Source organism: Papio anubis, chromosome 4, assembly GCF_008728515.1.
Source record: "Papio anubis isolate 15944 chromosome 4, Panubis1.0, whole genome shotgun sequence".
Lineage (NCBI taxonomy): Eukaryota > Metazoa > Chordata > Mammalia > Primates > Cercopithecidae > Papio > Papio anubis.
Window position 1 is genome coordinate 36,712,313 of NC_044979.1, and position 23,122 is coordinate 36,735,434.

At 37.9% G+C, this 23,122-nt stretch overlaps 1 protein-coding gene across 4 annotated transcripts in view; it reads right to left on the bottom strand.

Moving 5' to 3' along the window:
* PTPRZ1 (protein tyrosine phosphatase receptor type Z1) overlaps window positions 1-23,122 on the bottom strand; it is a 193,438-nt gene that overhangs the window by 92,357 nt on the left and 77,959 nt on the right. For all 4 annotated transcript variants that reach the window (XM_031665222.1, XM_031665221.1, XM_031665219.1 and 1 more), the window contains exon 3: window positions 786-965. In XM_031665222.1, coding sequence (XP_031521082.1) covers window positions 786-965 — 180 coding nt within the window. The remainder of the gene's footprint in view (window positions 1-785; window positions 966-23,122) is intronic.

Below are 23,122 nucleotides of genomic sequence, written 5' to 3' on the forward strand. Positions count from 1 at the left end.
ATTCAAATAATTACATTACCTAAATATAGAAAATATTTTAAAAATTCACTAATGATAAAGCTTACCCTCATACAGCTACTATTATAATTTTGAATATTTTTCTAATCTTTGTCTTATGTGTACATGCCTTTACATAATTTCCCAAAACATAATTTTTTAAAAAACTAGAATATCAAAAAAGAAAAGGTGTCACTTTTTGGAAATTATTTATATATGTATAGTTTATTAGAATTTGTATTTAAATTTTAATGTATTAATATTTTGCTTTTTAAATTAAAAGATAGTCTCAATGAAAAGGCACTTAGAAAGGGTTTCCTAAGGATGGGATAGAACTTTAAACCTTCTATATAGAAGAGCTAGGAATTTATTTTCTTAAATTTCAATTACAGTCAATTGCTTTTTTCATATCCAAATACTGACTATAACATGAGGCTAGGCAGAAAAGATCAAACTATAATGCTCAAGAAAAAGAAATCCTGATTGACTAAGTAATTGACTAAATTATATTAGTTGTAAATCACATTATCATATCTTCTAGAGATAGCATCATTATTGTTACATTGTAGGAAAACATGACATGATGACATCGGTCATTTTATTTTTTTGTACGAATTGTCAAAATACTGTCTAAATTTCCCATTTTCTCTGCTCCATTTGGTTTCTTCTACATATAACGTCTATCTAGTTCATAGTACATTATTCAAAGGAAAATGAGACGAAACTAGTCTAAACATACTCCAGGTCGGAAAAATATATTAAAGGCAAAGAGAATGCAAATATTTTACCTGTTTTCCCAGTGTTATGAATGAATGTGTTTTCCAACGATGTTTTATCCCAACCCTGAAATTTAAGTTTCTTAAGATTCACATTTACTTGTGTAAGATCTTCATCAATATTGATAGGAGATTGTTTTGGACTATTACATGTTGGATATTTCTTTCCCCAATTTTTTTGATTCAGTGCACCTAGGGAAAAGAAAGAGTAAGAAACTTAGTTTCTTAAATTACCATGCAAAAGTTAAACTTTATATTATAGTTAATCCATTATATAAAAATAGATACAATAGTAGAAAATGTTTGACACCTTTGAACTAATGCATAAAATAATTATGCCTAGATTTAGAGTCTGGATTTCAACATGAAACACTGTAAAAGGTCTATAGAACAACCATGCCATTATAAAATAAACAAGTTTATAGAACAACAACCAGAGTTTGGTACAACTTTAGTCTACAACATCTTCTTTTTGTGATAAGGGAGTCAATGAGAACTAACTTTTATGCAGGCTTGATCTAGCGGCCACCTCTCATAATGTGACAAGTTCAGGGTTCAACAATGGCTTTGTCCAGTCATCACAGTTCTTTCGAATCAACAGAAAGCTGAATTGTCCTGTAAGGTTGTTAGTCCTAGCCCAGGGTTCCAGACTGAAAGGAGTCCAGATACAGGAGTAAAGTTCTGACTTCCTCAACACTCTCCATAAAAGTAGCTACCTTCAGATCTACTGTCACCCTCTGTCTTTGAATGATTTGGTTTAATTTCCATCTGTTTATGATCTTATTTATAAAAACATAATCATCAGGCTATCATTGAAATATCTCCTTCCCATTTTTCTCTGGTCATAAAGCCTAGCACATTTTATTGTTTAACAATAAGAAAAGGAAAACAGGGATTTCTATAAAGGTTTTTGCTTACAATAAATTGAATTTTCACACGTTCCACAGTATGAAGCGTCCTCTAAACCCAAACTGCCCTTTGTTGCCTTTATTTCACCCCTACCTGAAACCATGAACCACCTGCCATAATCTTATTTCACTGCATGTTAACTTAGCACCCAAGCAGTGCTAAGCACAGGTATGTTCTACTTAAAGTTCTTTTAAAATATTGGAAATGTTGAGAATCCAAGTCTCTGGTTAAACGCTAGCATGTCCATGGCCATCGCAAGGAAGAAACGAGTGGCAGTGTAGTTTTCAACTTACATTCTTCTGAATGCTTTTCTTTCTGAAAATGAGAATGGGTAAGGCCAAGATTTTACATGATTGAGGTTTAGGAAATTATAAGTAAATTTATCTTTGATACAATCCTAGTCTACAGTGTCTTCTTTTGTGATAAGTGAGTCAGTGAGAACTAACTTTTATGCAAGCTCTATCTAATGGCTACCTCTCACAATGTGATGAAAATAACATTGCATAATTTTGCCCAGAAAATAAATAATAATTAGTCATACCATGAAGCCGTCTATAGAGTCACGGAAAATCTGGTAATACATCTCATAGTGAGGCATCTACCAGAATCGATAGGTACTGAAAATCATCTTAAAGTCTAGATCTATACCTAGAGAGCGTTTGAATACATTGTGTTTTAAATATGCACAGTGATGTGTATTTTGGATTCTAGGAATAGTTTTAATGATTTGAGTAATGACGTTTATTTCACTGTGGGGAACTCTGGCATAGGGACAAGAAAACACTGCTTATTTTACTAATGTCAATGCAAGAGAATGAAAGAGAATCTGCAGCACAAATCAATTACGTCCTCTTCATTGCTCACATTTTTAATACAATATAATAAATTCTAAGCACACTTAGAAAGAGTTACATAGTTGTGGTGCACAGGAACGTAAAATTTTAAAACTTCAATAACACTGAATATGATGTACAAACCTGCTATTTTCCATCACATTTTGTGCTTCTCTCTACTGGGAACCTAAAAGGCATCTTATACTTAGCATATCACAAACAGAAGGAACTCTTTTCTGCTCTGAAATAAGCTCCTTCCCCACAGTCTCTGACATCCCCTGAAGTGAGAAGTTATCCTGATGCCTTTGTTTCTCCTTCAGCAAGCCCTTTAGGGTCTGCCTTCAAAATATTTCCCTAATCAGACCACTTATTATCTCTACTGTTACCACCCTAACCCAAGTCACTGTCATCATTTGCCTGTACCTTCCTACCCTGCAAGCAGTATCATCATCACCTAGAAGATTGTTGTGAGATTCAGGCCACTATTATAGCCTTATGAAGTCTGAATCTACATTTTAACAAAATGCGTAGGATATTGATATACACATTAAACTTGGGGAAACACTGGCTTAGACTCCAGTAGTGCCTTCTATCTGGTTTTCAGAATCTTCTCTTGCTCCTTCCACAATTCTGTAATAGTACCACTTATGTAGTAAGTGGAATTATGACTTGGCTCCCGAAATTTCCACCCTATGGTGTAATCATCCTGTACAATTCCCTCCAATGGGGCATGAGCAGTACTTACGAATACGAAGAGAGAGTGGTCCCTTCCTTGATTAGGTTAAATTTGATGGCAAAGACTGTGGTGGATCACTGCTGTGATTGATTACATTATGTTATAGAAAGCTCCATTTCGGCAAATTGGAGAAAGATTCAAAACGTGGGAGATTTCCTTGCTAGTTTTGGAGAAGTGACCCACCAGGTTGTGAGGGGGCACGTGGCTAAGAACTGAGACCTGCCTCTGGGAGCTGAGAGTATAACCACAGTTACAATCACAAAAACAAAAAACACCCAACCAGTGACAAAAACAAACAAACAACAACAACAACAAAAACCAAGGACTTCAGTCCTACAACCTCCAGGAAGTGAATTCTGCCAACAACCTAAGCGAACTTGGAAGAGGACCCCAGGATTCAAATGAGACACCTTAATTTCAGATTTCTGAGACCCTCAGCAGAAAAGCCAACTAAGCAGCCCTTCCTCCTCAGCTCCTGACCCACAGAAACTGTGTGATAATATATACGCAGTGTTATAAGGTGGTAAATTTGTAGTAATTTGTTATGCAGCAAAAGAAAACCAACTCAGTAACTAAAGTACGCTTTAAAAATATATGTCAGATCACATTACTCCTTCGCTCCAATGCCATTTCAACTTACTCAAAATAAAACATGAACTCCTTGTGATGGCCAACAGATCCTATATGATGTCCCCACTCATGTCCTCTCTGCTCCGGTTCTCTATCATTCTGTTTTGATCACTCTGCTCCAGCCACAGTGGCTTCCATTGTGTCCCTTGAGCATGCAAAAGGTTGACACTGGCTGTCACCTGTTCCTGGAATATTCCCCACAGATGTCTGTAAGGCTTAAATGACTTGCTTTCTAACTTCAATCAAATCTCTCCTCAAAAGCATCTACTGGAGAGACTTTCTCTGAACTACCCTGTTAAATAGTATAGTTCCTCCCTTGGTAACTCTCCATGCCCTCTCCCTACTTCATTTTTCTTCTTTTAACATATTAATTATGCTTATTCATTGTTTCTACATCCCAGTACCTCAGAAAGAAAAGACTAGCACATAGTTGGTGTTTGATATGGTTTGGTTGTGTCCCCACCCAAATCTCATCTTGAATTGTAGTCTCCCTAATCCCCACATGATATGGGAGGGACCACGTGGAGATAATTGAATCATTGGAGCAGTTTCCCCCACCCTGTTCTAATGACAGTGAGTTAGTTCTCATGAGATCTTATGGTTTTACAAGGGGCTTCCCCCTTCGCTTGACTCTCATTCTTCTCCTGCTGTCTTGTGAAGAAAGACGTGTTTGCCTCCCTTTTTGCCATGACTGTAAGTTTCCCGAGGCCTCCACAGCCCTGTGGAATTGTGAGTCAATTAAACCTCTTTCCATTATAAATTACCCAGTCTCAGGTATGTCCTTATAGCAGCCTGAGAACAAACTTATACAGTGTTCATTAAACATTTGTTGAATAACTGAATCAAACCAACAAGAAGTGGTAGCCTTTTGTTTTATGAGTTTGAGCTCATAAGGATCAAACATATCATGGCATGAAAATGAAAAAAGAACCAAAAAAATTTGGTCAATAAAAGAAGCATTTCTTTACTCAACTGTACGTTTTATTTGATTGTTACATGATAATTCAGTTGAGTAGTCCCTACTAAACTTCTGTGGCTGGGTATCAGAGAGACCTGAAGTCTGAACTATACAAGGTTAGGATAACATATAGCACAATGACACTAGGTAACTAGATTATGTTTAAAGTGCATGGAATGATTACATTGAGTGTAGACCAAATTTAAATCACCTACTAGATCATAATGAGGCAGGACAGGCAGTCAAGGAAGTGACCATGTTCTTGGGATGAGGCAACCATGGTGATCATACAGTCAGCACAGTAAACCTCAGCATTTGCATTGTAATTGAGCTCATTCAAACAAAGCTTTCTTCAGTAGGGCCTTTCCCTTCCAGAGAGCAGGCACATTTTGATTTTACCTGTCCCCAAACTGACCCGACGCTCATTATAAAAGTAAAAACCACACCTCTCGGTGGAGTTTTAAGATGCTAATGAGACATGCAACGTATGAACAAGCAGGTACAGTTACTGCATGTGTGCACTCAGAAGACCACCCAGAACATGCTTACTAGTAACACCTCTTCCCACCTCTTTATGAATCATCTTTTAAAACTCCCAAAAAGGGAGTCTTACGCTTTATTCATTATTTCAACATCCCAGCACTGAGGAAAAAAAGACTGGCATGGGTGTATGATATGGTTTGGCTGTGTCCCCACCTAAAACTCCACAAAAGGGTGTCTCCCTAGTGCCAGTTTTTGCTGTCTCACCCTTACGAACAGCCTGTCCTGAATTCTTTCTCTCTCAGGGCATACTGTCTATTCTGCACCTAACTTTCAAAATATCTTTATCCATTGTAATAAATTACTCTATGCTACACCTCCTTTGCTGTGCAGCTCTTGTTTAAACTATTTTAAACCAAGAAGAAAGAACTGAGGTATCACTTCAGCTGTCTACAATAGTACTTTGTACACTGTGGGCTCAAGATCCTTTCTTAATTTTCATGATTAAAAAGCAAAATAAAAGAGGCCAAATTTAAAAAATGTTTTTTAGTGGAAAAATCGACAAACAGATAAATAAACAGAAGTTGAAAAAAATAAGAACTAGAAATTCTTCATGCAAAGCACTCTAAAAGGGAGACTGTTTCAAATCACCATGAGTAGAAAACCAAAGGAAATCAACTAATGAAGTGTTAAAATTGTGCATAGGGGCCGGGCGCGGTGACTCACACCTGTAATCCCAGCTCTTTGGGAGGACAAGTTGGGCGGATCACGAGGTCAGGAGTTCGAGATCAGCCTGGCCAATATGGTGAAACCCCATCTCTACTAAAAAACACAAAAATTAACCGGGTATGGCGGTGCGTGCCTGAGTCCCAGCTACTCGGGAAGCCGAGTCACAAGCATTGCTTGAACCTGACAGGTGGAGGATGCAGTGAGCCAAGATCGTGCCATTGCACTCCAGCCTGGGCAATACAGCAAGACTCCGTCTCAAAAAAAGTTGTGCACAGGAATAAAACAAAGACAAAAGAACCATTAAATACATTTTATCTGTCTTTAATAATGAAACATTAGACTAATCTTATTCTAAAACATTATTATTATTATTATTATCATTATTATTATTATTTTGAGACAGAGCCTCTCTCTGTTGCCCAGGCTAGAGTGCAGTGGTGCAATCTCTGCTCACTGCAACCTCTGCCTCCTGGGTTCAAGTGATTCTCCTGTCTCAGCCTCCCGAGTAGCTGGGATTACAGGCACGTGCCACCACACCCAGCTAACTTTCTGTATTTTTAGTAGAAACGGGGTTTTACCATGTTGGCCAGGCTGGTCTTGAACTCCTGACCTTGTGATCCTCCCACCTCAGCCTTCCAAATGCTGAGATTACAGGTGAGAACCACTGCGCCTGGCCTTAAATATTATTTTTTTGAATTCCCAAATTAATATGTTTAATGTGGCATCTGGAGACATCAGTTCATATAGTGGTTAAAGGCCAGGATGATGCATCTGAGAAAGCAGGTATACACAATTCACTGTATTGTATCCACCTGAGTGTTACTAGGAACTATTGTGAAGGAAGAAATTAGGACCCTGACTGTAGTTGCAGCAGATTATCAGGCTGATTAACCCATAAGAAGGACAGCAGAATACTAAATAGGAGCTCCAAAGAATTAACCTAAGTTATTCATTTAGGTATTTATCCATGCTTTCATCCACTCATTGACTTACCTGAATTAGGAACTCTCTTATAAATTTCCCATGCTTACCTCCATTGAAGCACTTAACATACTCTATTTTGTCTGTTAACTTGCCGATTTCATCTATACACCATTGCCAAACTCTGAGTCTGGCATATGCTACAAAGAAATTAAATACTTGTGAAATAGTCTTTGTGCATCAAATGAATGTATTCAATATTTGCATACGTATGCATCCTCTATTCCAAGCGGAATGGAAAGCAATTCTAGGCTCCGCAGGGGATACGCATGAGTTCAAGTTTGTTACCTTGCCTGTGTGTTTATTATTACATTCCGGAAGGGTGGGGGTCTGTTAAATAAATAGACAAATGCTTAAAAGGAGTATATGCAATGAAGGAAAATAAACATGGATAACAAAAGCACACTAATGCAGGCCTTGAAGGATGGACAGAATTATGACAGGCCAGACGAGAAACCAAGAACATATCTTGCTGACAAGCCTGGGCAAACTCATGGTGGCAGAAAAGTTCAGGCAATGCTGAGAGCAGTGAGCAGGCCAGCTTAGTCAAATGAGCAGAGTGAATGCAGGGGTATTCTACAGAGGGAGATGGAAAGGCAGACTATGATCACTGTGCCTGGGGAGACCAGTGAGAGGCAGGGAGGCTTTGGGAGAGGAAGGAGCTCATAGACGTCTCATCACAGAAATTAAGCAGGTAGGAATGCAGGATAGGCCGGAAGGGAGAGTCTGCGTAATGACTATTTTCATAGACATCTCCTATTTGCCTTAATTTGATTTTTTTTTTTTTTTTTTTGAGACAGAGTCTCGCTCTGTCGCCCAGGCTGGAGTGCAGTGGCGCGATCTCGGCTCATTGCAAGCTCCGCCTCCCGGGTTCACGCCATTCTCCTGCCTCAGCCTCCCGAGTAGCTGGGACTACAGGCGCCCACAACCGCGCCCGGCTAATTTTTTGTATTTTTAGTAGAGACGGGGTTTCACCGTGGTCTCGATCTCCTGACCTTGTGATCCGCCCGCCTCGGCCTCCCAAAGTGCTGGGATTACAGGCGTGAGCCACCGCGCCCGGCCCTTATGTACTTATTTAAACTACAATATGTCTGTCTCTTATTTATGTTTCTTTAATGGAAGAAAATGTTTCAGTACCTTTCTTAGAGCCTGGCACTTAATGAAATCAACATTTGCTAAATGAAAAAAAAGATGCTTCAGTGAGATAACTGTAGTTAGCACCCTTCAATGTTCATGTGCTATAGATATTTGACCAACTAGTGTTCTAGATAGAAACACACCTTAAAAAACATTCTGTGTGAGGAAACATTACTCCACTATCCATTAACACAAGAATATGAACTAAGAAAAACTAAAGTCTAACAGGGGAAATGTGTCAGAAAAAAAAATACCAATGCAGGTTTTTGAATATTTGAAGGAAAAACTGAGTAAATTATGCAGATGAAATAAAAGTCAAAGAAAAAAATTAATTTTTCCCTCTTATTTTCTCTCATTTTTGCATTGTTCTTGTTGAGTCTTACCTTCAAATATCAGATTAATGCAAAAATAATTATAATTTTTTATAAGATATTCAGCAGAGATCCACTGAAAATTAATAGATATGTAATAAAAATCTCAATATTGATTTCTTTTAAAGGTTCCTATAAATTGCTATTATTTAATAAGATTTTAATAACAGTATACATAGAACTGATTCTTTAAAGATCAAGATATTGTTAAGAAAAAATATATATTACTTTTATTCTTAATGAATTTCTTGTGTCGTCAGGTTTTGAAGAAAGAAAATGTTTGTGTCTCAGCCGGGCGTGGCTGGCTCACACCTGTAATCCCAGCACTTTGGGAGGCCAAGATGGGCAGATCACCTGAGATCAGGAGTTCGAGACCAGCCTGGTCAACATAGTGAAACCCCATCTGTACTAAAATTACAAAAAAATTAGCCAGGTGTGTTGGTGCACGCCCATAATCACAGCTAATCAGGAGGCTGAGGCAGGAGAATCACTGGAACCTGGGAGGTGGAGGTTGCAGTGAGCCAAGATCGCACCACTGTACCCCAGCCTGGGTGACAGAGCAAGACACCATCTCAAAAAAAAGTTTGTGTCTCTACATATTCACATATAAAAATATTATGAAAAGGCAAAATAAGTGTAATATTGAAGTGAAGACTACAGTAATCTTCATAGCATCTAGCACCAGTTGTCCTGAATAAACTCTACTTAGTGCTCCATACACTGTAAGTCACAGCTTTATAAATTACCTTGGGCTTGCTTTCTACATGCTAACAAACATACCAAACACCAAAATTAAAAAGTCATTTAAATAGTATAAAGCTATCAGTGGTGAGTGACTTGGATTCGAATTTTAGTTTAATAAAATACAAAAATGAAGTAATTCAGTATTTTTTCAATGATAAGTAGCATAAAATTTAGAATTCCAGCAAAATGGAAAGACGATATACTTAAGAAGACACTTTTTAGATGCAAGAGTTAGCTGCTTGAAAAAAGAGGCTTCCTCAAAGATAAGAAACTAAAACCAAAAGTCAATAAACAATCACTAAGAGGTTATATGTCTTAATGATAAATGTCATCACATAAGCCGACTCAAAGCAAAGGAAGAGGGATGTCTGTGACAACTTCTCATGTTGAAAATAAGAATGAGGATGTGTTTCCATGCACAAACTAGTGTGCCTCTTTGTGTTTTTGGCCAGAGGTTTCTGCAGCTAGAAACAGCAAAGCAGTTGCCGAATGTTGGTTATAGCTGCTATTAAAGCTGAAATAAAGGCAGATCAAATGCAAACAATTTCAGAATGATAATCTGTTTCATCAAACTACATTTTCCTTTGTTTTATGTACTAATGGCACAATCACATCAGGACAGCAAAAAATCTTTGCAAGTCTGGCTGATATATGCAATTGGCAGGGGGTTACATGTCAGAGAAGGTAGTTATCAATTTATTTAGGAAAATTCTAGCACAAATTCCTTTTAGCATTATGTTATTTAAGAAAATCATTAACTAAAGTCCAACACAAATAGGCAGAGAAATAGACCAGAAACTTTTTGCAAAGTTCCTGTTTAAAATTTTAGGACCTTTGCAAGTTGAAAAAAACATCTAAAACAAACAAAAACCCAACAAAACATAACAACAAAAACTAGTGCTCTATAGTGCAATAAACTGAAATGTTTTTTTGGAGACCACAGGGGAAAAAAATAAAAAGCACAAGACGAAAAAAAGATCAAAGGACACTGAGGTAGTAAAATACCATTACATTGAGGATAAGTAATCAAGATCTTATAATCTGTGGTGGGCATAAATTAAATCCATAAACAGAATAAATATAATATTCATAATGGTTCATAACTAACTTATTGCTTTAATCAGAAAATGAAACAAATCTTACAGAGAAATAAAGAAAATTTTAGTTAAAGCAAGAAATTATGGAAGTACAAATAAATACAATAGAATTGAGGACAATAAATAAGATGTCAGCTGGGCAAGATGGCTCACACCTGTAATCCCAGCACTTTGGGAGGCTGAGACCAGTGGATCACCTGAGGTCTGGAGTTCAAGACCAGCCTGGTCAACATAGCGAAACCCTGTATCTACTAAAGATACAAAAATTAGTCGGGCCTGGTGGTGCGTGCCTGTAATCCCAACTACTTGGGAGGCTGAAACAGGAGAATTGCTTGAACCTGGGAGGCGGAGGTTGCAGTGAGCTGAGATTGTGCCACTGCACTCCAGCCTGGGCTAACAGAGTGAGACTGTGTCAAAAACAACAACAACAACAACAAAAGATGTCATTTTGAAGGTTAGGAATGTTTGACAGGATTCTTATTTGGGAGTGAGGAAGGGAGAAGGGCAAAGGATGACGTCTAAAACCCCGACGGGGACATACCTGAGTGTATCATGGTACCAGTCATGTTGGTAGAGAATATGAATAGAAAGACTTTGAATTTTGTTTTGAACCTACAGACTTGGAAATTTCAATGGAAGTTCATTAAACAACAAAAAATATGGATCTGGGAGGCACTGGTCTGGGGAATATTAGCATACAGATAGCATACATTTATAACCACAGATGTGGGTGAAATACTTCAATCAAAGTTGACAAGCAAGAAGAGGTTCAATGATAAGACGGTGGAGAGCATTAACATTTAGGCAGCATAAAGGGGAGCAGGGGCACCAAATGGACTTAAGAATGAGTGGCCTGAAAAGGAATTGCAAACCTAGGAGAAAACAGTATCATGAAAGTCATAGAAACATGGTTTCAACAATGAGTATCCCAAAGTGGGTGTCATACACAACAGAGAGACCGCCCAAGCATCATGAGTGAAGAGTGAGTTTTAATTTGGTTATTTCCCAACTCCAAACCCTACATTCACAGAATAAATCAATTTCAGTGACATGATGGACTTGCAATTCAGACTACAGAGTGAATTAGAGGGAACCGGTAGAATTAAAGTACTTTTTAAAAAGAGTTTGCTGTGAACGAAAGAAGAATGATAAGGTGGCACACAGAGACAGATGCAAGGATGAGAAATGGATTTATTTTTAAGACAGAGGGAAACGTAAGTATGTGTATATATTGAGAGGAAAGAATTATTAAAAGACTTTGAAGTTATGGAAAGTTGATGATCAAATATCCCAAAAGAGAAAATACAAAGCATGAATAGAGTATTATTAGCCTAAGGGAGGAAAGAAGCACAAGAGAGGCATGGAATATGGATTCAAATGGATTTAGCTATATTTAGAATAGGGGAGTGAGAAATCTGATGTTCATGCCCTGTATTTCTGTTTTATAGCTACATCCCATCACATGGGAGGACAAGTTTGGTAGTTGAACTACATGAGCTCAGTCTCTGCACCACCACTTACCTGAGCCTCAGTTACCTTACCTGTAAAAGAAAGAATAATCTCCACATCTCAGACTGTGCAAATTAAATCAGATAATATATGTAAATGGGCAGGCAGACAGTACAAATCTTTTCAATCCCTTTCCCTATTTTCTCAGAAAAACTGGAATCAGTATCATTCACTGCAAGGGAGGAGCAGGTGTGAGAATAGGCTTGAGGAAATAGTGAAGAATAAAATCGTGGACATTTAGGCTGAGGGCTCTCCTGATGTGGGGACCATGAACCTGTAGAGGCACCTTTTAAAAGTGTGTATTGGAAGAAGCAGTGGCAAGAACAACCCCCGGACAGACCAAAGCTCATGCAATGCTGCATCCTGTGCTCAGCCGCATCCCGCAACCAGCACCTACATCTCGCCACCATCGCCGCCACCATGCCCAAGAGAAAGGTTGAAGGGGATGTGAAAGGAGATACAGCCAAAGTGAAGGATGAACCACAGAGAAGATCTGCGAGATTGTCTGCTAAACCTGCTCCTCCAAAGCCAGAGCCCAGGCCTAAAAAGGCCCTGCAAAGAAGGGAGAGAAGGTACCCAGAGGGCAAAAGGGAAAAGCTGATGCTGGCAAGGAGGGGAATAACCCTGCAGAAATGGAGACCAGACACAGAAAGCTGAAGGTGCTGGAAATGCCAAGCGAAGTGTGTGCATTTTTGATAACTGTGTACTGGAGACTGTACAGTTTGAAATATTTTTATCAAGTTTTATAAAATGCAGAATTTTGTTTTACTTTTTTTTTTAAGCTGTGTTGTTAGGACACAGAACATTTCATTATTGTTTTTAGGGGAAGGAGCATATGTCACTAATGAATGCCTCCGAATCTGGATTGATGTGCAGAAAACACCTTTCCCTTCTAGTTTTGAGAGACTTCCTCTTGGTTCCCAGGAGGAAAGATTTCCTGACTTTGACACACACAGCCACCTTGGTGCAAAAGCCTTGTGGTATGGAAAACAAATTAGTTCTTATGTCCTCTTCTCCCTTTCCACCTTTCAGCATAGACTTAACTCCCTTAAACCCAGACATCTGTGGGGACCTGACCCCCATTAACTGGTTACCAGTGCGTCAGGCAATCTGGACTTTCCAGTGGTGCCACTGAGATAGCGTGCCTCAAAAGAGCAGTGGTTATGTTTCTAGATTGTGACTCTTCAAATAAATTCTGCCATTTTCATTTCATTTCTGAAAGTCAGGGTTGGTTGTGAAAAGCTGTTAAACACATGCTAAATGTGAAATGTCAACCCTCACTCGAAACTTTCCCTGCTCAGTGCATCAGATGAAGACTTCATTGAGTTTTATAGTGGCTTTCTGATTTTTGGCAGTCCAGTAGAGAAGGATTTTTGAAAGTTGTTGTATACTGTTAATAACTGTCTGCCCATGTCCTGACTGAAATTCCATGATTGTTTATGGAAAGTGTCTTCAATAAAGCTGGATACAGTTTGGCTTGGAAAAAATTAAAATTAAAAAAAAAAAGTGTGTATTTTTGGTTTAACTTTTCGATTTTTAAGAAATGTTTGGGAAAGTCAATATTCCTGATGGACAAGCAGAGAGGACAGGTAGTTGCAGTCCTAAGTGGAAATCAATAGGATGAATGTGAGTAGGAAGTATAAAAAGCTAGAGAACTGGAGGTTCTGGCTAGACAATGCTGAAGCTCTCTCCCCACCACCCCCATCTCTAATCTGGTATGGGGAAAGAAAGGTAATTTTTAAAAAGCTATCAAACCATCAGAACCACGAAGTCCTCCTATCTTTCACTTTAAATTATAAGATGATAAGAGTGATAGTGCTGAAACCCAATACTGCAGTGTTTCTGTTGCTGTAGCCTGGTATCAAATATTTAATTAAAATTGGAAAAATCGCAGATAAAATTTCACAAACTCCCGGAACAACAGAGTTCTTGTTGCTCTAACCCCCACTGACAAGACACCACTTCCAGAAGAAAGAAAAGGCTCAGAGACAAGGTGACACTGTGACTAATGTTATGACCTTTACATTTGCCTGATTCTAATTGCACCTACTGAATTTTAATACTCAGGATTCAGACTGAAGGCAATGCAGGTTGATTAATTATAGGACTTTTCTGTAGCCCTTGCTGTTAACTAGCTGCCCTCAGTGTTAACTAACTGTCCTCAATGAAAGGCAGGCAAACTATTTATGGAGTGATGAGAGAAATAGAGATTTCTTTCTTTTGTTGCTGCAGTCTTGTTATTACCAATGAGATGGCAAATACAGAACAAAAAAAAAAAAAAAAGCCCTGATGGAAATTGCCCCTTGGTTTGGGAAATAAAAATTTCTTCTTGCAAAATAGCTCTGAAAGTTGCCTTAGGGTCACTGTAAGCCCTTTTGTGGTCATTAACTTTTCCCCTTCTTCAATAACTGATGAGCTAAGTTCTCATAGCACAGAAGTAGCAGTGCAATGGAAAACAACACAAGTCTCTGTCAGTGACACTATCATCAGGTCTGTACTCAATGCTTATTATCCACATACTTATTATAGATATGGGGCATGACTATGGCTCTGTTTCCTGCCTTTGGTAAAAGTGCCAATGACACAGAGTTGAAATCTGAGACACAGAGGCAACCTGGTATCCTTCTATTCATGGTAGGACCTTTGCTGAACCACAGCACTGTTTCATCGTTTTGGTTGAAGCCCACGCTGCCCATATGGCAGAAGCTTCTGGCTTGATTCCTATTTGAGTCATTGGTTCCTCCTTTCTGTATATACTTATCATAGAATACTCTTATATCAGATCTCCTAGATGCATTGTTACTGGTCACATTCAAGGAACAAGAAAGAAGCTGTGGACCCATTATGATAGCAATAAATCTGCTGCCACGGCTAGGATTTCTATATTTTATATTGTCCACAGATCCCATCAAAACTTAACACTACTGATTGCAGCTTTTATTTGTTCATTTGTTTACTAATTCATCAAATATTTATGATGTGCCTAGTGTGCGACAGAATATACACCTGGTACATAAGATTCAAAGATCAATAAAAGTGCCATCATCAAAGAACTCATGTTCTAGTGAGGACCAAAGATATAAAAACTGTCAATTATAATCTAACCTAATGAATATAATAGCAGAAATATGCATAGGGTATTCCAGGGACACGAAAGAGAGGTACCTAACCCAGATGGGATATGACACAAGTAAGGCTTTCCAGACAAAAAGGTACTTGAAATAAGTCTCAATAAACAGGTATCCAACTGAAAGTAAGGAAGAAATTCATGGCTGAAGGCATGTAGGAAGACAGAAAATAGCATCAGTACAGAAGACAGAATGCATGGATGTTCGGGGAGAACAGTAAGAGGTTCTATGTGCTCAGACATGGAATGCAAGGCAGTGAGTGGAGGGGCTGTAAGAACAAATGAAAAAATTTGGGGGCTTTGCATGCCAGAACAAGGGCTTTAAAATTTTTCTAGTAAGCTATTGAAGGTGTTTAAGATGCAAGTGTCATGGTCATATTTAAATTTTATGGAGGTAACTGTGGTTACAGAGTTAAGGAACACAAGACTGACTGCAGATAGGTCAGTTAGAAGGTTTTAGCAATAGGTAAGGTGAAGATTATTAAGGATCTAAACTAGGGCAGAGATCAGAAGAAAGAGATTTGAGAAAGATTTGAAAGTTGAGAGTTAATATTTGTGAAAAAAATCAGAACTGGTTAGTTGATTAGCTGTGAGATGGAGACAGAGGAGGTAGTGAATTGGTGAATGATCACTTTGATGACTCTGACTGATGACTGAGGATGATGGTGCCACCAGCCAAAAGCCACAGCATCAATTCCTCCAGGAACTGGTTGCCGAGTCCCTTGTCATCCTTTATGGCCACTGTACAATGATGCATTAGGTTCAGGTGGTGGGTGGCTGGGAAGAAGGGGAAGAATCACCGTTTTCTTTGATCTACACCATTTTCTTTGATCTACACTGAGCTCTCCTCAATGGCCCTGACTACCAATGAGAAGTAAAAAATGTCTGAAGTGAATTATTCCTTAGGTCAATTATTTATTGTCAGTGTGGCCAGAGAGGCACCACTGGCATCCCAGAATCTCTCTGAGGTCTCCAGGGACTGAAATGATGCCAAAAATTTAGCCTGATGATTCTGTACAAGAGAAAAGTTAGTCTTCACCTTGCTTTCTTTGTATTGCAAAGTGACAGTAAAGGCTGACATAAAGAATAATTTAATGGCTATGGGTCTTTTCAAGCATGTACATAGCTGAATAATAACAACATTATGTGACACCAGAGATCATCTGCATTGTTTTTTATAAAGATCTGTATGCCTTTTCCATTCATCTACCTTTTCCCAGTCTAGCTATTGCATCATTCTCTTTTCAAACCAACTGAAAGTTTGATAGACACTCATATAGATATCATTTGGGGAAAATTATGACACCTAAAATTAATTTGTTCACAAGCAATTTGTAACAGTCTAATGAGAGCAATACAACCTGTGAAATATAAGATAAACAGCTGAAACTATCACCAAAATTAAAGACCTAAAATGAGAAAGTAAAAAAGTGCTTAAGTGATAATTAAACCAAACTCCTATTTAAAGATAGCAAATTATGGCTTGATTTTTTAAAATCTTAAAAGTGACTTCAAAAATTAGAGGTAATTTTTTCAAATGGGACATTAAACAGCTTGTCTACTGCTGCCTCTGACCTCTTTCCTGAATTTCCACTTATTTTTTAAATTAGTCTCAATCAAGAGACTCTTATAAGCTGAGCAGAAGCCTGAATACTGACCCTTTTCCTTTTTTCTATCCCATTTCTTAATGATGATGTTTAAATTATGTGTTTTAATATAAACAATTCTGGTGCATGACAATTTATATATCAGCTAAAACAAGCTGATAATCAGCTTACATTGCAAATAGACTCATTGCGATAGTTCATTATGTTAGCATGTGCCTCTACTCTTTAAATGTATACATAAAAAGGCTGAAAGAGAGAAAAGCTTTAAACTAAAATGTTAGGAGTGATTGCCAAGGGATTATCAATCTCAAAGTAAATTATTAAACTCATTATGAAAGCCAACTGTATTTGATTTTTAAATAAATTGATTCTTCAAAGCTTTTCTTTTTTTTTTTTTTTTAAGAGACAGTGCTTATTCTGTCACCCAGGCTGGAATGTAGTGGCATGACTGTAGCTCACTAAAGCCTTAAACTCCTGGGCTCAAGTGATTCTACTGCCTCAGCCTCCCAAGTAGCTGGGACTACAGGCATGTGCCACCACGCCTAACTAATTATTAAAATTATTTTGTAGATATAGAGTCTCTCTTTGTTTCCCAGGATTGTTTTCTACTTCTGGCCTCAAGCAATCTTCCTATCTTGGCCTCTCAAAGCACTGGAATTACAAGTGCCAGCCACCTTCAAGTCTTTATTATGCTAAAAACAAACAAACAAATAAACAAACAAAAAAAACACTCACGGCAGGGCGCGGTGGCTCACGCCTGTAATCCCAGCACTTTGGGAGGCCGAGGCGGGCGAATCACGAGGTCAGGATCCAGACCATCCTGGCTAACACGGTGAAACCCCGTCTCTACTAAAAATACAAAAAATTAGCCGGGCGAGGTGGCGGGCGCCTGTAGTCCCAGCTACTCGGGAGGCTGAGGCAGGAGAATGGCGTGAACCTGGGAGGCGGAGCTTGCAGTGAGCCGAGATCGCGCCACAGCACTCCAGCCTGGGCGACAGAGCGAGATTCCATCTCAGGGAAAAAACAAAAACAAAAACAAAAAACACTCGCATGGATTTAAACGCATCTAAACTTGTGTCTACTTTTTCAGCCCAGGGGAAGATTCTCTAACAGTTTATTCAGTAACACTATATTTAAGTAGTTTCTCTTTTTGGATGAGCAGGTTCCTTGCGTTTGCATAACTGGACAGAGAAGGTTTGTCAGGAAGCTGGGGCAGAGGAAGTGAAGCAGGCACTGAGAAGTGAAAACCCCTGAGAAGTCACAGAAATTCTAAGGAGGACTTAGGATTTCCATGGGCAGTGGAATTTGAGGAGAGGAAGAGGCAGGCTGGTGTTTGAGCATAACTCACATCTTTGAAAGTTTGAGAAGCCAGTTGACACCTGTTTGAGACATTTTTAACTAATTAATACTGAGGAAGGGTCAAAGTTAGGACAAGGTAAAAGTCAACAATGCACTTACAGGTCAGCAAATTTCTGTTCACTATAGTTTAGTTAATGCAATGCCTATGTTTTCACATTTGCCACTACCAAATAATAAACACCACACTTCTGAAAAGTGTTCACATCAGAGTCATATTAGGACATTTCTTCAAATAAATCACTCTTTTTCACTACTCAAAATAAAACTTCTAAAACTTATACTAGTAATATCAAAAATTATTACAAAGTATTTTTTCTTCTGTGGTAAATAAAGGTAACGCTAGTAGCAATGAGGCTGTATCTCTGTCAGCTCCAAGAAGACAGCAGTATCCTTTGTTTAAGAAATTGAATAAAAATTTTGAAAATTTCAAATAAGTTGATTCTAGATCATATCTCTATAAAAACTGACAAACTGATTTGGAATAAAACATTTATTCTCAATTAACTCATTGTGATTTCACCTGGTAGAACTCTAGAACATAAAATGGAAGAAATCTTCCATATCTAAAATCTAATTTGATCATAATTTCTCATGTCTTGTATTGACTTATTTGGATCTTATAATCTTCTAAATCAAAATTATATTTTATGACTTAGTTTTCTGATACCATATTCAAAGCATACATATCTATAACTTTGATGGGTAAGCAGAAAATAAATTATGGCCACAAATATGCTCTGTTTCTAAATTTGATTTTGTTTGACCTTCTCTTATTCCCTGGACATTCAATATTTTGCTACTTGTTGTATTAGTTACTACATATTTTCTAGTAACACTCCTAAGTCTGAAAATACAAATATGAATTTTCTTTCAGTGAGACTAAGGGCTAGAAGAAGAAGACATACAGATAAACAAATCAATGCCACAAGAATTATAGGTAATCTAATAAGGATATGCACACATGATCACTTCCCTGGGGTCTCAGAATAGGTTTTGAAGAGGACATAATATTGAGTGTAGAAATTTGCATACATACTTACTAAGGCAGGGCAGGGCTACTCCTGCTTTCTAGTCTGAGCCAGATCACCAGTCCCCTTGATAACTAGAGAAGACAGAGCAGTTTCTGTATTTCACTGCAAGCCTACTATCTTGGATTTTACTTTGCTTCTTTATGTTTATCTGGCATCAGGTTTCTATTCCATGCTCTGTCAAATCAAGTATGTTGAATTCTGATTATCCTGTCTTCTGATGATAACTTGTCCATCACAGAATTTCAGGATTGGGGAAAACCACATTAGTTCATGATATGATTTCTCTGTGTCCCCATCCAAATCTCATCTTGAATTCCCATGTGTTGTGAAAGAGACCTGGTGGGAGGTAATTTAATCAGGGGGCAAGTCTTTCCCATGCTGTTCTCGTGATAGTGAATAAGTCTCATGAGACCTGATGGTTTTAAAAGCAGGCATTCTCCTGCACAAGCTCTCTCACTTTTTACCTGCCACCATCCATGTAAGATGTGACTTGCTCCTCCTTGCCTTCTGCCATAACTGTGAGGCTTCCCCAGCCATGTCGAACTGTAAGTCCAATTAAACCTCTTTCTTTTGTAAATTGCTTAGTCTCGGGTATGTCTTTATCAGCAGCATGAAAATGGGCTAATACAGTTCAATTACTCATTATTGCTTGAATTCTCTATAGGACATTCTCAATAACAGGGTTTTCTACTGAAATTTAAATATCTTTGATATTGGAGTCTCTCTCTCTCCCAGAATACTTTATTCTAATTTTGGATTTTTCAATGTGAAAAAAATTATTTCCTCTATCAAAGTAGGTTTCTGTAGCTTTTATATTTCTCTCCAAATTGTACCTACTGGGGGCCATCCAAAATATTTAGTTATTTTTCCATATGAAGGCCCCATAAATATATTAATCCTGGCATTGTAGTTTCCTGGGCCTTATCTTTTTCATGATACAGTCAAAATGCTCCTCATATATCAAGACTCTACCAATCAAGGGGCCTTCTACCAAATACTCTCCAATTTGTCCATAACCTTTTTAAAGCTTAGCACCTAGAGTTGGGCACAACATTTTGAATGGAGCAAAATATGATAATATAGATGAGTTTTCTAGGCTATAAAATATGCCTTCAACTTTATCATTATAACAACAGTAATTCATATGTGCGTGGTACTTTCTTTGGGAAGTGTGAAAGGAAAAAAAAACTTCGGGTCCCCAAATCACTAAACTAAAGTGAAATGTCAAGCTAGGAACTGCTTAGGGCCAACCAACCTCCCATTCTAATCAAAGTCACCCCTCTGCTCACTGAGATAAATGCATATCTGATTGTCTCCTTTGGGGAAGCTAATCAGAAACTCAAAATAATGCAGCCATTTGTCTCTTATCTACTTATGACCTAGAAGCCCCCTCCTTGCTTCCAGTCTTCCCGCCTTTGCTTCGAGTTGTCCTGCCTTTCCAGACAGAACCAATGTTCATCTTGTGTGTGTTGATTGATGTCCCATGTCTCCCTAGAATGTATAAAACCAAATTGTGCTCTGACCACCTTGGGCACATCAGGACCTCCTGAGGCTGTGTCATGGGCTCACATCCTCAACCCTGGCAAGATGAACTTTTTAAATTAGTCCTGTCTCACATTTTTAGGGCTCACAGGAAGTAACACTATATAATATTTAGAATGCATGTGTTCTGAAATCACACTTTCTGGGTGAAAACACTGTCTCCACCATTTATCAACTAATAACCTTGAATAAGTCTCTTCGCTTCTCTATTCCTCAGTAATACTACCTAAAAAAAAAAATGGATTGTATGAGGATCAACCTCACAGCATCACTGTGAGGTTTAAATAACAAAATAATGGCTGCTAGACTCTTCATTTTACCACACTCTGCTTTCTCTTCCATAAGCAGCCACTCTTTTCTTATCTCAGTGCCTTTGCACTTTCCTTGCCCTTGCCTGAAATATTCATCCTCTACTTGTCACCAGATGGCTACTTTTCTTTCTTCATATCTCAGATGAAATGTCTCCCATTTGGAAAGGTCCTCCCCACCTTTGCTAAGCTATTATCTATCATATCAACATGTTTATTTTTATTTATTTATATTTCTAAAATAGACATGGGGTCTCACTGCATTGCCCAGGCTAGTCTTGAACTCCTGGGCTCAAGAGATCCCCCTGCCTCAGCCTCCCAGAGTGCTAGGATAACAGGCATGAGCCACCATGTTTGGCCAGGTTTATTCTTTTGACAATAGCTATCATACTCTGCAATTATTTATTTATTTGCCTTTTTTTTCTTTTTTGGTCTTTTTCTTCCTAATAGAATGTAAGCTTAATTAGAGCAGATACTTACCTGTTCTGTTAACAGATAGGTGATACTCACCAATTTATTCATTGAGTATTAGTCCCTGTAGTTAGTACTGAATGAATAAATTAGTGAGCATCACCTGTATGTTTTTGTTATTGTGCTTATCATCATTTCTCTTAGCTCTCATGCCTGTTCTCTGAACAAGCAGATAAATGAATTCACATTTTCAGAATAACTAAAATAACAGCAAAATGCATTTCACAAATGTGAGGGGAAATATGGTCACTAAAATGGATAAATCCACTAAAACTCCCCAAACATTTCTCAGCAGCTACCGAGAATTCAGTTCAATAGTGCATGAAATTCCATTTCATGTGTCCCAGTTTGTCATATGAGAAAATTTCAGCATGCACATTAAAAGGAATCACTTATTTAGAACCCAAAATGATAATGTTACCATGCCAGATCTATTTAATTTAGCCTGGATTTGGCCTCATAAAAAAAAAAATTCTTCAAATAGAGGCTAACAAACTGGTAAAGAGCTACACAGCAAATTCTCAGTGCAACATCATGCTTCCATTTATTTTAGTGAGAACCCCTGGCAGACATGAATAAAGGGAAGCCCATATTAAATGATATATTTCTTAGACTTTTGTATTGTTTCATAAGTCAAATAATTTTTATGGAAAAATCATTAAACTGGATATAGAATTACTAACTGAATTACCTTTGTTTTTCAATTTAAACCACAGGGTAATTCAATAGTTGAAACTAGTATAATCTAATTTCTGCTTTGGTAGGCTCATATTTGTGAGCTCTATGATATTATCTTTCCCTTTCTTTTTTATTAAGCAATTAAAATGTTCATGCATTGTCAACATAGCAGAGCAACACATAGGACTAAGGAGTAAAATATTAAAAGGCTTCATTTTAACCTTCTCCAACTTGTACTTCTCTTTTAAAACGCAGGTCCTGTTAAGTAATTGTTGCATATCTTTTTTTACATATAATTTTAAACTTGCAGAAAAGGTTCCAGTACAAAGACTTTTTTTTTCTTGAACCACTGGAGAAAATAGAGCCAACATCCCATTGACATTGAGTACCTCAGCCTGAGCTTCATTTTTTTTTTTTTTTTAATTATACTTTAAGTTCTAGGGTACATGTGCACAAGTGCAGGTTTGTTACATATGTATACATGTGCCATGTTGGTGTGCTGCACCCATTAACTCCTCATCTACATTAGGTATATCTCCTAATGCTATCCCTCCCCCCTCCCCACAATAGGCCGCGGTGTGTGATGTTCCCCTTCCTGTGTCCAGGTGATCTCATTGTTCAATTCCCACCTGAGTGAGAACATGTGGTGTTTGGTTTTCTGTTCTTGTGATAGTTTGCTGAGAATGATGGTTTCCAGCTGCATCCGTGTCCCTACAAAGGACACGAGCTCATCCTTTTTTATGGCTGCATAGTATTCCATGGTGTATATGTGCCACATTTTCTTAATCCAGTCTGTCACTGATGGACATTTGGGTTGATTCCAAGCTTTTGCTATTGTGAATAGTGCCGCAATAAACATACGTGTGCATGTGTCTTTAAAGCAGCATGATTTATACAGCCTGAGTTTCTTAAGGACAAGAATATTTTCCTATATAATCACAATATACGCTTCAAAATAAGGAAATTAACATTGATAACATTAGTACCATCGAGTCCTTATGTTTCATTCAGATATTGCCAATATAATAACCTTTATGGAATAAGTTTCCATCCAGTAACACATGTTGCCTTTACTTGCCCTATCTCTTTTAATCTGACACAGTTCCTCCATC